This window comes from Lithobates pipiens, unplaced genomic scaffold, assembly GCF_037356315.1.
Source record: "Lithobates pipiens isolate NorthernLeopardFrog02 unplaced genomic scaffold, aLitPip1_a1.2 Scaffold_13, whole genome shotgun sequence".
In the NCBI taxonomy this organism is placed as follows: domain Eukaryota; kingdom Metazoa; phylum Chordata; class Amphibia; order Anura; family Ranidae; genus Lithobates; species Lithobates pipiens.
The window spans coordinates 511,920,670-511,934,240 of record NW_027507718.1 but is presented as its reverse complement, the minus strand read 5'-3'; the positions used below and the strand labels follow the sequence as shown (position 1 = coordinate 511,934,240).

At 43.3% G+C, this 13,571-nt stretch overlaps 1 protein-coding gene across 7 annotated transcripts in view; it reads left to right on the top strand.

Moving 5' to 3' along the window:
- Positions 1-13,571, top strand: part of DYSF (dysferlin) — a 378,584-nt gene that overhangs the window by 246,453 nt on the left and 118,560 nt on the right. For all 7 annotated transcript variants that reach the window (XM_077478068.1, XM_077478062.1, XM_077478063.1 and 4 more), the window contains 2 exons: positions 4,128-4,252; positions 8,880-8,986. In XM_077478068.1, the coding sequence (XP_077334194.1) occupies positions 4,128-4,252; positions 8,880-8,986 (232 nt within the window). The remainder of the gene's footprint in view (positions 1-4,127; positions 4,253-8,879; positions 8,987-13,571) is intronic.

The following is a 13,571-nucleotide window of genomic DNA, read 5'->3' as shown; positions in this document are numbered from 1 at the left end:
ACAAACAACGGCAAGAGGAAAGTAGAGGGAGGGGGCTCTGCTGTTACTGGCAGGATCACAACGTCATAATAAAGGGGGAAAAAAAAAAACACCTGAACAAATGAAAACTAAAGCAGCTGCCACATCTAAGGATCCATAAGCTGCTACATATAAATTTTTTGGGATTTAGATACACTTTAACCAATTGAAGACCTGGCCTTTTCTGGCATTTTTTGTTTAAAAGTTTAAATCAGTATTTTTTGCTAGAAAATTACCATATTTATCGGTGTATAACATGCACTTTTTCCCCCTTAAAATCAGGGGGAAATCGTGGGTGAGTGATATACGCCAACCCCCCACCGATTGTGAGGTTTTATGCGGCTTTCGGGCGTTCTCGGCGGCTTTCGGCTATTTTCAGCCATTCTTTGCAGGTTTTGACCACTTTAGGCAGCTTTTGGAAAGCTGAAAGCCACCGAGAACGGGCGAAGCCGCCATGAACGGCCGAGTGTGGTCAAAAATAGCCGAAAGCCGCCGAGAACGGCCGAGAGCTACCGAGCGCTGCCAAGATACGTAGGACATCCGCTCTGTATCTCGGCGGCGCCATTTTTAATTGCCAAGCCTGCAACAACACTGACAAGGCTGCAAATGACTGACATGGTTGCATTGATGGGCATTTAAATGTAAGTTTTTTTCCTTAAACTTCCCTCCTAAACTTGGGGTGCACGTGTTATACGCCAATAAATATGGTACTTATAACCCCCAAACATTATATATTTTTTTACATTATATATTTTTTTTTAGCAGAGACCCTAGGGAATAAAATTACGATTGTTGCAATTATTTATGTCACACGGTATTTGCACAGCAGTTTTTCAAACGAAATTTTTGGGGAAAAAATACATTTTAATGAATAAAAGAAAAGGAAAACACAATATATAACCCACTTTGTATAATATGAAAGATTATGTTACGCAGAGTAAATAGATACCTAAAATGTCACGCTTTAAAATTGCACACGCTCGTGGAATGGTGACAAGCGAAGGTGCTTAAAAATCTCCATAGACAATGTTTTAAACGCCTTTACAGGTTACCTATTTAGAGTTACAGAGGAGGTCTAGTGCTAGAATTATTTCTCTTGCTCTAACGTTTGTGGTGCTACCTCATGTGTGGTGCAAACCCTTTTTTACATATGCCTGCGTGACTTACGTATGCGCTCGCTCCATGTGCAAGCATGGAGGGAAGGGGGCTCTTTAACCACTTGCCGCCCGCCATATAGCAAAATGATGGTGGCAAAGTGGTTTTAATACCCTGACCGGACGTCATATGACGTGATCAGGATATTAAGCCGCTGCGCGCCCCCGGGGGCACGCATCGCGGCAATCGTTATTGCGGGGTGTCAGTCTGACACCCCGCAACTACGATCTCGGTAAAGAGCCGATCACAGTGTAAATAGGAAGAGCCGGTGATCAGCTTTTCCTCACTCTGTCAGACGTGAGTAGAGGAGAGCCGATCGGCTGCTCCTCTGACGGGGGGGGGGGGGTCTGTGCCGATCGATTATCAGCACAGCCCCCCCGACGATGCCCACACTGGACCACCAGGGATGCCATCAGACCACCAGGGGATGCCCAGCACCAGGTATGCCCCCCTAGACCACCAGGGATGCTAGCCAGTGCCCATAATGGATGCCAATCAGTGCCCACAATGGGCATCACTGATTGGCATCCATCCCTACAATACTTTAAATTACAATGCCGCCTATCAGTGCCCATCCATGCCACCTATCAATGCCCATCCATGCTGCCTATCAGTGCCCATCCTAGCCACCTATCAGTGCCCATCCATGCCCATCCGTGCTGCCTATTCATACCCATCCGTGCTGCCTATCCATGCCCATCCATACCGTCTATCCATGCCCATTTGTGCCGCCTATCCATGCCACCCATCCATGCCAATCCATGCCACCTATCCATGACAATCCGTGCCACCTATCAGTGCCTATTTGTGCCACCTATCAGTGTCTGTGTCGCATATCAGTGCCGCCTATCAGTGCCACTTCATTGGTGCCACCTCATCGGTGCCCATCAGTGCCGCCTTATCAGTGCCCATCACTGAAGCCCCGTCAGTGCCCATCAGTGAAGGAGAAAACTTACTTATTTACAAAGTTTTGTAACTGAAACAAAAAAAACATTTTTTTTTTCAAGATTTTCGATCTTTTTTTATTTGTTTAGCAGAAAATAAAAATCCCAGAGGCAATCAAATACCACCAAAAGAAAGCTCTATTTGTGGGAACAAAATGATAAAAATTTAGTTTGGGTACAGTGTAGCATGACTGCACAATTGTCATTCAAACTGCGACAGCACTGAAAATTGGTCTGGGCAGGAAGGTATATAAGTTCCCTGTATCGAAGTGGCTAGAAAAAAAAAATGTCTTATTTTTACACAGTCACTTTAATTCTTTTAATTTTTTTTTAATCACTTTTGTAAACATCCCTTGTAATAGATGCCGTTGTAAACAGCATCTCCCCGTTCTGCCTAGCAACAAGTGACGCTGATCTCTGCTCCATGTGATTGGAGAAGAGATCAGTGTTCACTAAATGAAAGCCCAGCCCCCAACACTTAGTAACACTTAACCCCTACACTGCCACCCACTGGTTAACCCCTTCACTGCCAGTGTCATTTACACAGGAATCACTGCATTTGTATAGCAGTGATTGCTGTATAAATGACAATGGTTGCAAAAATGTGTCAAAAATGTCCGATGTGTCCACTATAATGTCGCAGTCACAATAAAAAAATCGCTGATCGCCGCCATTACTAGTAAAAAAAAAAGATTAATAAAAATACCAAAAACTATCCCCTATTTTGTGAATGCTATAATATTTTGCGCAAACCAATCAATAATTGCTTATTGCGATTTTTTTTTTACCAAAAATATGTAGAAAAATACGTATCGGCCTAAACTGAGGGAAATAATGTTTTTTTTATATATTTTTGGGGGATATTTATTATAACAAAAAGTAAAAAAAATAATGCGTTTTTTTTTCAAAATTGGCGCTCTATTTTTGTTTATAGCGCAAAAAATAAAAACCGCAGTGGTGATCAAATACCACCAAAATAAAGCTCTATTTGTGGGAAAAAAAAGGACGCTAATTTTGTTTGGGAGCCACGTCGCATGACCGCGCAATTGTCAGTTTGTCAGTGCCGAATCGCAAAAAGTGGTCTGGTCTTTGGCCAGCAAAATAGTCCGGGGCTGAAGTGGTTAAATCCCCCTACTTAGTAGTCTGACTGAAGTCCTCTATACCAGTGGTTCTCAACCCTGTCCTCAAGTACCCCCAAAAAGGCCATGTTTTGAGCATTTCTCTTACATAAAATAGTTGTCCAAAATACCAAGCCATTGACTCTGATTTAAAACACCTGTGCAAGATAAAGGAAAACCTGCAAACATGGCCTGTTGGGGGTACTTGAGGACAGGGTTGAGAATCACTGCTCTATACCAGTGGTTTTCAACCTTATTGAGACCAGGACCAGGTACATTCTTCCAAAACCTTCCATGCCCTAACAAGTTTATATCCACACAACAAAAGAATGGAGATACAGAATATGCACTGAAATTATGGTTGGGGTGTCACTGTGGGAAGATGAATGTTGGGAGGTTAGGGGACACTGCACCAGACCTGAATGGGGTGAGGTTTCTGGAAAGGGTTGGGGAGAGGGTCTGTAGAGGAGGCTGGAGGTCTCTCCAGGAGAATTTGGGATTTGCAGGGGCAATGTTGGAGACCGGAGAGCACTTTGGAGATGAGGGGACACTGTTGGGGTCAATGTGGGGGGCTGGAGTCTCTGCAGCAAGCTAGGAAGCACTGCTTGGAGCTGGGGAACAATGTGGGATGTGGGTGGGTACTGTGGAAACTGCTGGCTCGTAGGAGGCCTGGGGTTACTGTGAGAGGCTGAGGGGTACTGCTGGCCACTTTGGAAGGTTGGGTGTCTTTGGGAGACACTTTGAGAAGTTAGAAGATCTGCAGCTAGCTGAAGGCCTGGAAGAAAGAAGGCTGCAGCCCCATGGTTGAGAACCAGTACTCTATATAATTCTCTCAACATTTATTGCAGTGATGAATTCATTGTTAATGGGAATTGTTTGCTTTATACTTCAGGCTGTCAGTACTATTACCTGCCCTGGGGAAACGTGAAGCCTGTTGTTGTTTTGTCATCATCCTGGGAGGACATCAGTCACCGCACTGACAGCCAGAATATCATCTACCATATCATTGACAACTTGGTGAGTTTGTGGGCATTCTGATTTTCTTGTTTATGAATGAATAGTTGGTAGTTACTACAATGCATTTGCTTACCCAAAGCCAAACTATGGATAGTAAAACACTAAGGCCGCGTACACACGGGCGGACTGTTCGCCCAACTTTGTCCGCTGAACAGTGTTTCAGCGGACAGTCCGCTCGTGTGTGGGCTTCAGCGGACAGTTTCAGCGGACAGTCTGACGAACAAAGTTTTTCGGAATTTCCGTAAGACTGTCCGCTGAAACTTGGTTTGAGCGGACAGTCCGCTCGTGTGTAGGCTTGTTCGTCAAACTAAGTTCCGCGCATGCTCAGAAAGGATTTACACGCCGAAGGTTGCATTGCAGTGTATAGGACTTCGAATCTCTCGTCCCGTTGTACGTGCCGTTCACGTCATCGCGCAAGTTTTCAGCGGACTGTTCGTTCGTCGTGTGTGGTCAAGTCCGTTCATGCAAATTTTGAACGGACTGTTTGTCAAACTGTTTGACGAACCTAGTTGGGCGGACAGTCCGCCCCTGTGTACGCGGCCTAAGGCCTCATGCACACGAGATGCAGTTAAACACGTGTTCAGATGCAGTTGGGCACTTTTTTCAACTGCCCCTGAACTCATTCAATGTTATCCTATGTGTCCATGCACACAGTCTCGTTTTTTGCCGTTTTTATGCAGTTGCATTTAACCTCGTTTTTCCAGAAGCAAAAAAATGGGTTCAGACGCAAAAATTTCCATGTTTCAGACGCAAAACGCGGCTAAACGCGTCTAAACCTGGCACCCGCGTTTTTTTGGACTTGAAAACTCCGAAATATGATCTGAGAATGACATTTTGTGACCCGACTTTGGGGGCCCATATCTTAGGGCCAATTATTGCCAGGAACCCCAAATTTGGTATGCAGACACTGTGGATCTAGCACTACAACATATCCAAATATGGGGTTCCTATCACCAAGTGACCCCGAGATAGGGGGCCCCAAAGTCGGATTGCAAAATGTCATGCACTTTTCTGCATCAGAGAATGACATTTTGTGACCCGACTTTGGGGGCCCATATCTTAGGGCCAATTATTGCCAGGAACCCCAAATTTGGTATGCAGACAACAGTGGAACTGGCACTACAACATATCCTAATTTGAGGATCCTGTCACCAAGTGACCCCGAGATAGGGGGCCTCAAATTCGGGTTGCAAAATGTCATGCACTTTTCTGCATCAGAGATACATGGCCTCAAAGTCTATAAATGCGTCTAAACGCGGCATGCAAACGCGGCAAAACACGCGCTTCTAAATGCGCGTTTCAGCTTTTTTGAGCAGAGTTTTCACCTGCGTCTCGTGTGCATGAGGCCTAAGACACATCTGTCACAGTCTTATACCATACTTACATACAGCAGGGGCTCCATAATTTCTTCTTTAAACAGATACCCTTGTTCCTGCTGAATGTGGCCTCCCGGAATGAGTTTTGTCCTTGCAGAACTGTGCGCAGAATGCGGGGTAACCAAGGTCCTTCCCTAATGCCAGGTAGTCTCCATGGAGGTCTGGAGGACTGTCTTAAATCTATCTCTCCAACTACAGAACTTGATCTCAAGCCAAGCCTATCTTTCCTTGATCGGCAGGTGTCTTTCCCTGTCTTTACACCTCCTTCAGCAGAGATATGCAATTAGTGGACCTCCAGCTGTTGCAAAACTACAAGTCCGATCATGTCTCTGGGTGTCATGCTGGTGGCTGTCAGAGTCTTGCTATGCCTCATGGGACTTGTAGTTCTGCAACAGCTGGAGGTCCGCTAATTGCATATCCCTGTCCTACAGCATCAAAATGATCCAGCAGGGGCTATAAGAGTCCAAAATGGCAGTCCAAATCTTGGAAAAGCTCTCAATCAGATACAGGTTCCCCCAAGATGGTCGATATGAGCCCAGTGCGGAGGACAAGTCAGTCCTCTGCAGTGATTACCTTCGCACCAGGCACCTAATGAGTTAATGAGTGATCTGTGGATTAACACCTCACTACCCATGCTGTCAAAGGTTCACATATTGATATGTGATTATACAACAGTTCAATAAATGCATCACATTATAGAAATAGGTGTATAGATGCCACCATATTACATCAATATGTGGGACAAAGAAAACATAAATATGTCCAGAGCACTAAGTGTCATGCCTTGCGGCTTCACTGCCTGTTTACTACTGCGCATGCGCGAGTCATGCAGCGCTTTGTGAATGGGGTGCGCTGTGTTCTGGGACACACAGTTCCCACAACACACAGCGCCCCATTCCCCGGAAGACACCGCGGAGTAGGAAGAGGCAGATTAGGACGATCTGCTTAGCAGCAGGCATTTCTGGTAAGTTTAAAAAAAAAAAAATCCAGATTTTTTTGCGACATTTTAATGTAATTTTATTTTTCAGGGTGGCCCTCCACTTTAAATTGGTATTTTCTAGGCTGTAGTCATCCTGAGATGGATTTATACTGTAGTTCTGCTTTCTTGGGCCTTTCCTGGCCTCTTGTCATTGATAGTGTGTTAGTCTTTGGGAAGTTAGTTTTCCACCTGGGTCTTTACAATCACTTAAAGAGGAACTGCAGTCTGCTCACATAATTTGTAATAAAAACATCTTTGCCATTCTGAAGCTTCCCTCCAACCACTATGCATATTATTTTATATATCGTATCTCACAATAATGAGTACACCCCTCACATTTTTGTAAATATTTTATTCTATCTTTTCATGTGACAACACTGGAGAAATTACGCTTTGCTACAATGTAAAGTAGTGAGTGTACAGCTTGTATAACAGTGTAAATTTTCTGTCCCCTCAAAATAACTCAACACACAGCCATCAATGTCTAAACCGCTGGAAACAAAAGTGAGTACACCCCTAAGTGAAAATGTCCAAATTGGACCCGAAGTGTCAATATTTTTTGTGACCACCATTATTTTCCAGGACTGCCGGTGTTCTGGCAGATAGTGTCCTGCCATCATATAGTGTCCGCCCCGTACTGCGCATGCGCAGTATGGAGCAGACGAAGCTTCGGAAAATCTCCAAAAATGAATGGCGCCTGCGCCGTGAGTGGAGGTGGTAGCCCCACCATCCAAGTGGACATAGCCAACTCTATTCCAACTCTATGTCCACTTGGATGGTGGGGATAGAACCTGGACTCACGGTGCAGGCTCCATTCATCTTCGGGTATTTTCGGAATCTGTGTGTGCTGTGTACTGCACATGCGCAGTACACAGCGGACACTATCTGATGGGGGACAGTATATTATAGGACACCGGAACCCTCTTGGGGATGGAGGTCACCTGAGCTTCACAGGTTGCCACTGGAGTCCTCTTCCACTCCTCCTTGACCACATCACGGAGCTGGTGACGTATGGTCTGAGGACTGACAGGCTGACCCTCCCATCCCTTTAACCTCTGCAGCAATGCTGGCAGCACTCATATGTCTATTTCCCAAAGACAACCTCTGTATATGACGCTGAGCACATGCACTCAACTTTGGTCAACCATGGCGAGGCCTGTTCTGAGTGGAACCTGTCCTGTTTAAACCACTGTATGGTCTTGGCCACCGTGCTGAAGCTCATTTTCAGAGTCTTGGCAATCTTCTTATAGCCTAGGCCATCTTTATGTAGAGCAGCAAATTCTTTTTTTCAGATCCTCAGAGAGTTCTTTGCCATGAGGTGCCATGCTGAACTTCCAGTGACCAGTATGAGAGAGTGAGAGCAATAAAACCAAATTGAACACACCTGCTCCCCATTCACACCTGAGACCTTGTAACACTAATGAGTCACATGACACCAGGGAGGGAAAATGGCTAAGTGGACCCAATTTGGACATTTTCACTTAGGGGTGTACTCACTTTTGTTGCCAGTGGTTTAGACATTAATGGCTGTTTGTTGAGTTATTTTGAGGGGACAGCAAATTTACACTGTTGTACAAGCTGTACACTCACTACTTTACATTGGAGCAAAGTGTCATTTCTTCAGTGTTGTCACATGAAAAGATACAATAAAATATTTACAAAAATGTGAGGGGGTGTACTTACTTTTGTGAGATACTGTATACTGTTATTCTGTGCTTGCCAAATATGCTGCAGAAATCTCCCTCCACTGAGTCTGGCTGCAATAATTGTAACTGTGGGCAGCTGAAGCTGCTGCCTCTTCACTTACTGGATTTACACACAGAGCTGCTAGGCTGCCCACTGTGGATTCAGTGCTGCCAACCTAGCGGTTTCTATTCCTTAAACCCTTTAAGCATCACACTGGGCATTTAACCCCAGCGCATTAAACTCCGGCACAAGCCGGTAAAGCTTCATGAGAGTCTGAAAGCTGCTGCAGCTGGGCAGGGATGGACAATGCACCGAGTGCTACTAATGTATAGGGCAGTGAACGTCGGATCAGAACGCAGCCAGTTCACTTTCCAAGCCTTCGTCTCCTTGATGCATACTGACCTAAACAACAATCCATTTTGTTATCTGCATGTATCACTCTGCATTCAAGTGTGTTAATAATAATAATAATAATAAAAATGTAAAAAAAAAAAAAATTGTGAGACATAAAAAAAAAAATCACATAGATATTCATGTTGTTTCCTTTGCTGCTTCTGAATTGCTATTTGAATATTTCTGTGCTTAGGAGAAGAACCTGGAACGAGTGAACTTGTTACTAAAGACGGAGCATTCCCCAGAAGAACGGACTGATGTACTTAATCGTATGATCGACGCCGTCCTCAGTGATTGTCAGTAAGTTTGGGGGGGGGGGGACTCCTGTTTTTTTTTTTTTGTTGTTTGTTTTTAATTGACAATTTTTATAAAAAAAATTCTAATATACAACAGAAAAGGTAGAAGATAAAAAATAAATATGTATATACAGTGGTGTGAAAAAGTGTTTGCCCCCTTCCTCATTTCCTGTTCCTTTGCATGTTTGTCACACTTAAGTGTTTCGGAACATCAAACCAATTTAACCACTTCAATACAGGGCACTTTCACCCCCTTCCTTCCCAGCCCAATTTTCAGCTTTCAGCGCTCTAGCGCTTTCAGTGACAATTGCGCGGTCATGCTACACTGTACCCAAATGAAATTGTTATCATTTTGTTCGCACAAATAGAGCTTTATTTTGGTGTTATTTATTCACGACTCCGTTTTTTTTTTTTTGCGATATAAGCGCAAAAAAAGCGGAAATTTGGGAAAAAAACAATATTTTCTTTTTTCTATTTGAAAAGAAATCCAATAAAATCAAATTTTGTCATAAATTTAAGCCAAAATGTATTCTGCTACATGTTTTTGGTAAAAAAAATTCCGTTAAGTGTATAATAATTGGTTTGTGTGATCACGGACATATGTACGCAAATGATCATGTACATATGTGTGCAGGTGATCACGTACATATGTGTGCAGATAATCATTGGGACATGTGATTTTAGTGGGACATATGTGGGGGACAAGTTTTTATTATTAGGGACATGTGTTTTTATTATTTGGGGACATGTATGTTTTGGGGACATGTGTGTTTTGGGGACATATGTGGGGACTGTGTTTTCACTGTGTGGTGTGTTGTGTGTTTACACTACACTGATGATCAGTGAGTAAAAAGCTGTGAAAAGCAGCCCATACTCACTGATCATCAGCCGGCTGCAGCGATCTGCTCTCCTCTCCTCAGCGGTGACTTCCGTGTGAGGAGAGGAGAGCCGATTGCCTAGCAACCGGCTGTTTGTTTACATCACATGACGGCCGTGATTGGACACGGCCGTCATGTGATCAGGAGGGCCAATCACAGAGCCCTCCTGCCGATCTGAGATGTGCCGTGTCCGGGTGACACGAGCACATCGGGATCGCGCCGCTGCGCGCGCGCGCGCGATCCCGCTACTCCTGAAGGACGTTCCTGAACGTCCTATCAGGAGCAGGCGGCTCCCACCCGGCCGTATATATACATTGGCCGGGTGGGAAGTGGTTAAACAATAGTCAAGGACAACACAAGTAAACACAAAATGCCATTTGTAAATGAAGGTGTTTACTATTAAAGGTGAAAAAAAATCCAAACCATCATGGCCCTGTGTGAAAAAGTGATTGCCCCCTAAACCTAATAACTGTTTGGGCCACCCTTAGCAGCAACAACTGCAACCAAGCGTTTGCGATAACGTGCAATGAGGCTTTTACAGCGTCCTGGAGGAATTTTGGCCCACTCACCTTTGCAGAATTGTCCTAATTCAGTTACATTAGAGGGTTTTCGAGCATGAACGGCCTTTTTAAGGTCATACCACAACATCTCAATAGGATTCAGGTCAGGACTTTGGCTAGGCCACTCCAAAGTCTTCATTTTGTTTTTCTTCAGCCATTCGGTGGTGGACTTGCTGGTGTGTTTAGGATCATTGTCCTGCTGCAGAACCCAAGTTCGTTTCAGCTTGAGTACACGAACAGATGGTCGGACATTCTCCTTCAGGATCTCTTGGTAGACAGCAGAATTCATAGTTCCTTTTATCACGGCAAGTCTTCCAGGTCCTGAAGCAGCAAAACAGCCCCAGACCATCACACTACCACCACCATATTTTACTGTTGGTATAATGTTCTTTTTATGAAATGCAGTGTTCCTTCTACGCCAGATATACTTGGACACACACCTTCCAAAGAGTTCCACTTTTGTCTCATCGGTCCACAGAATGTTGTCCCAAAAGTCTTGGGGATCATCAAGATGTGTTGTGGAGAAATTGAGACGAGCTTTGATGTTCTTTTTGCTCAGCAGTGGTTTTCTCCTTGGAACTCTGCCATGCAGGCCATTTTTGCCCAGTCTTTTCCTGTTGGTGGAGGCATGAACGCTGACCTTAACTGAGGCAAGTGAGGCCTGCAGTTCCTTGGACGTTGTTGTGGGGTCTTTTGTGACCTCTTGGATGAGTCGTCGCTGCGCTCTTGGGGTAATTTTGGGCGGCCGGCCACTCCTGGGAAGGTTCACCACTGTTCCATGTCTTCGCCATTTGTGGATAATGGCTCTCACTGTGGTTCGCTGGATTCCCAAAGCTTTGGAAATGGCTTTATAACCCTTTCCAGACTGATAGATCTCAATTACTTTCTTTCTCAATTGTTCCTGAATTTCTTTGGGTCTCGGCATGTTGTGTAGCTTTTAAGGATCTTCTGGTGGACCTTACTGTGTCAAGCAGCTCCTATTTAAGTGATGCCTTGATTGTGAACAGGTGTGGCAATAATCAGGCCTGGGTGTGGCTAGAGAAATTGAACTCAGGTGTGGACAACCACAGTTATAGTATCTTTTAACAAGGGGGGCAATCACTTTTTCACACAGGGCCATGATGGTTTGGATTTTTTTTCACCTTTAATAATAAACACCTTCATTTACAAATTGCATTTTGTGTTTACTTGTGTTGTCCTTGACTATTGTTTAAATTGGTTTGATGTTCCGAAACACTTAAGTGTGACAAACATGCAAAGGAACAGGAAATGAGGAAGGGGGCAAACACTTTTTCACACCACTGTATATATATATATATATATAACACACACATTCACTTTAAGAGGGAAGTTTCAGGAAAAAATTTAAATTTTAAATGAGGCAGCTAAAATTGAAGTATTGGCGTATAACACGCACACGCTATTTGCACCCGATTTTCATGGTGAAAAAGTGAGTGTTATACGCCAATAAATACAGTATATCTATCTATCTATCTATCTATATATATATATATATATATATATATATATATATATATATATATATATATATCTTTGTCTATCTCTCTATATCTATATAGATATATATATATATATATATATATATATATATATATAGATAGATAGATAGATAGATAGATAGATAGATAGATATATATCTATATCTATATATATATATCTATCTATATATATAAAATGATGCGGATTGCTGCACAAAATTCCTTTATTTCCAAAAAAGAATTACATCAGATAGAAATATCAAAAAGTACCAGGTACAACTGGCAGTCGACGTTTGGGGCTATGAAGCTAGCGCCCTTTCTCACAATCTCATGTCTGCAACTGGTAACACACTTCACATAACATTTATCAGAATCACAGACTCCTTAAAGTGGTTGTAAACAACTCAAAAAAGTAAAAGACAGGATTGCAAGACACAAGTACTCTATTCGTGATAAATTTGAGAAATTACCATTATCGAGGCATTTCTTGGAGAAAAAAACACACTGTATCTTAATTAAGATATATGGTTATTGATGGAGTATCCGCAAATAGACGAGGGGGAGACAGGGAATTGATTTTAAAAAAAAACGAGAAGTTGGATCGATCGTTTGGACGCTTCACCCGAAAGGGTTAAACACTGACTTTGACCTGTACCTGTTTCTTTAATGAGTGCGGGTCAAAATGAATAACTAGTATATGTTAGGATGGTGCTGATATCTATGGTGGTTAATTGATTGCTTCTTTTACTGATTTATGATTGTGATCGAGCATTTGATTAATCAATAATGTATTCTTTTTTATCTAGTGAGAAATCAGATGTACCCATGACCTATAAAATCACTCCGATACCATTTCAAAGTGATTGATAGTAGCATTAAGAAATATAGAGTTAAATGTGGCTTAATTGATTTCTGCTGAATTTATTACTGTGATTAAAGAGTCTGTGATTCTGATAAATGTTATGGCCCCTTTCACACTGGGGTGGGAGCGGTGTTGGCGGTAAAGGCGCGCTATTTTTAACTCCGCTTTACCATCGTTTTAGCGGCAGTATGTTAAAACCGCCCCGCTATCGGCCAGAAAAGGGTTAAAACCAGTGGCGCTTTGCCGGCAGTATAGCCGCGCTGCCCAATTGAATTCAATGGGTAGGAGCGGTGAATACGCCGCTCCTTCACCACTCCAAAGATGCGGCTACCAGGACTTTTCTCACCATCCTGCTAGCGCACCGCTCCAGAGTAAAAGCCCTCCGGCTTTCACACTGGAGTGAAAGGGGCCGGTTTTTTCAGGCGCTATACAAGCACTATTTTTAGCGCTGTAGCACCTGAAAAACGCCCCAGTGTGAAAGGGGCCTATGTGAAGTGTGTTACCAGTTGCAGACATGAGATTGTGAGAAAGGGCGCTAGCTTCATAGCCCGAAACATCGACTGCCAGTTGTACCTGGTACTTTTTGATATTTCTATCTGATGTAATTCTTTTTTGGAAATAAAGGAATTTTGTGCAGCAATCCGCATCGTTGTTTCTACATATCTGTCTGTGGGAAGGACTAGATTGCTTGCACCTTCAAGGATCGTTCAGTGCATCTTACCTCTACAATTGTGATATATATATATATATATATATATAGATATATCTCAATCAAACATATGTCTATCAT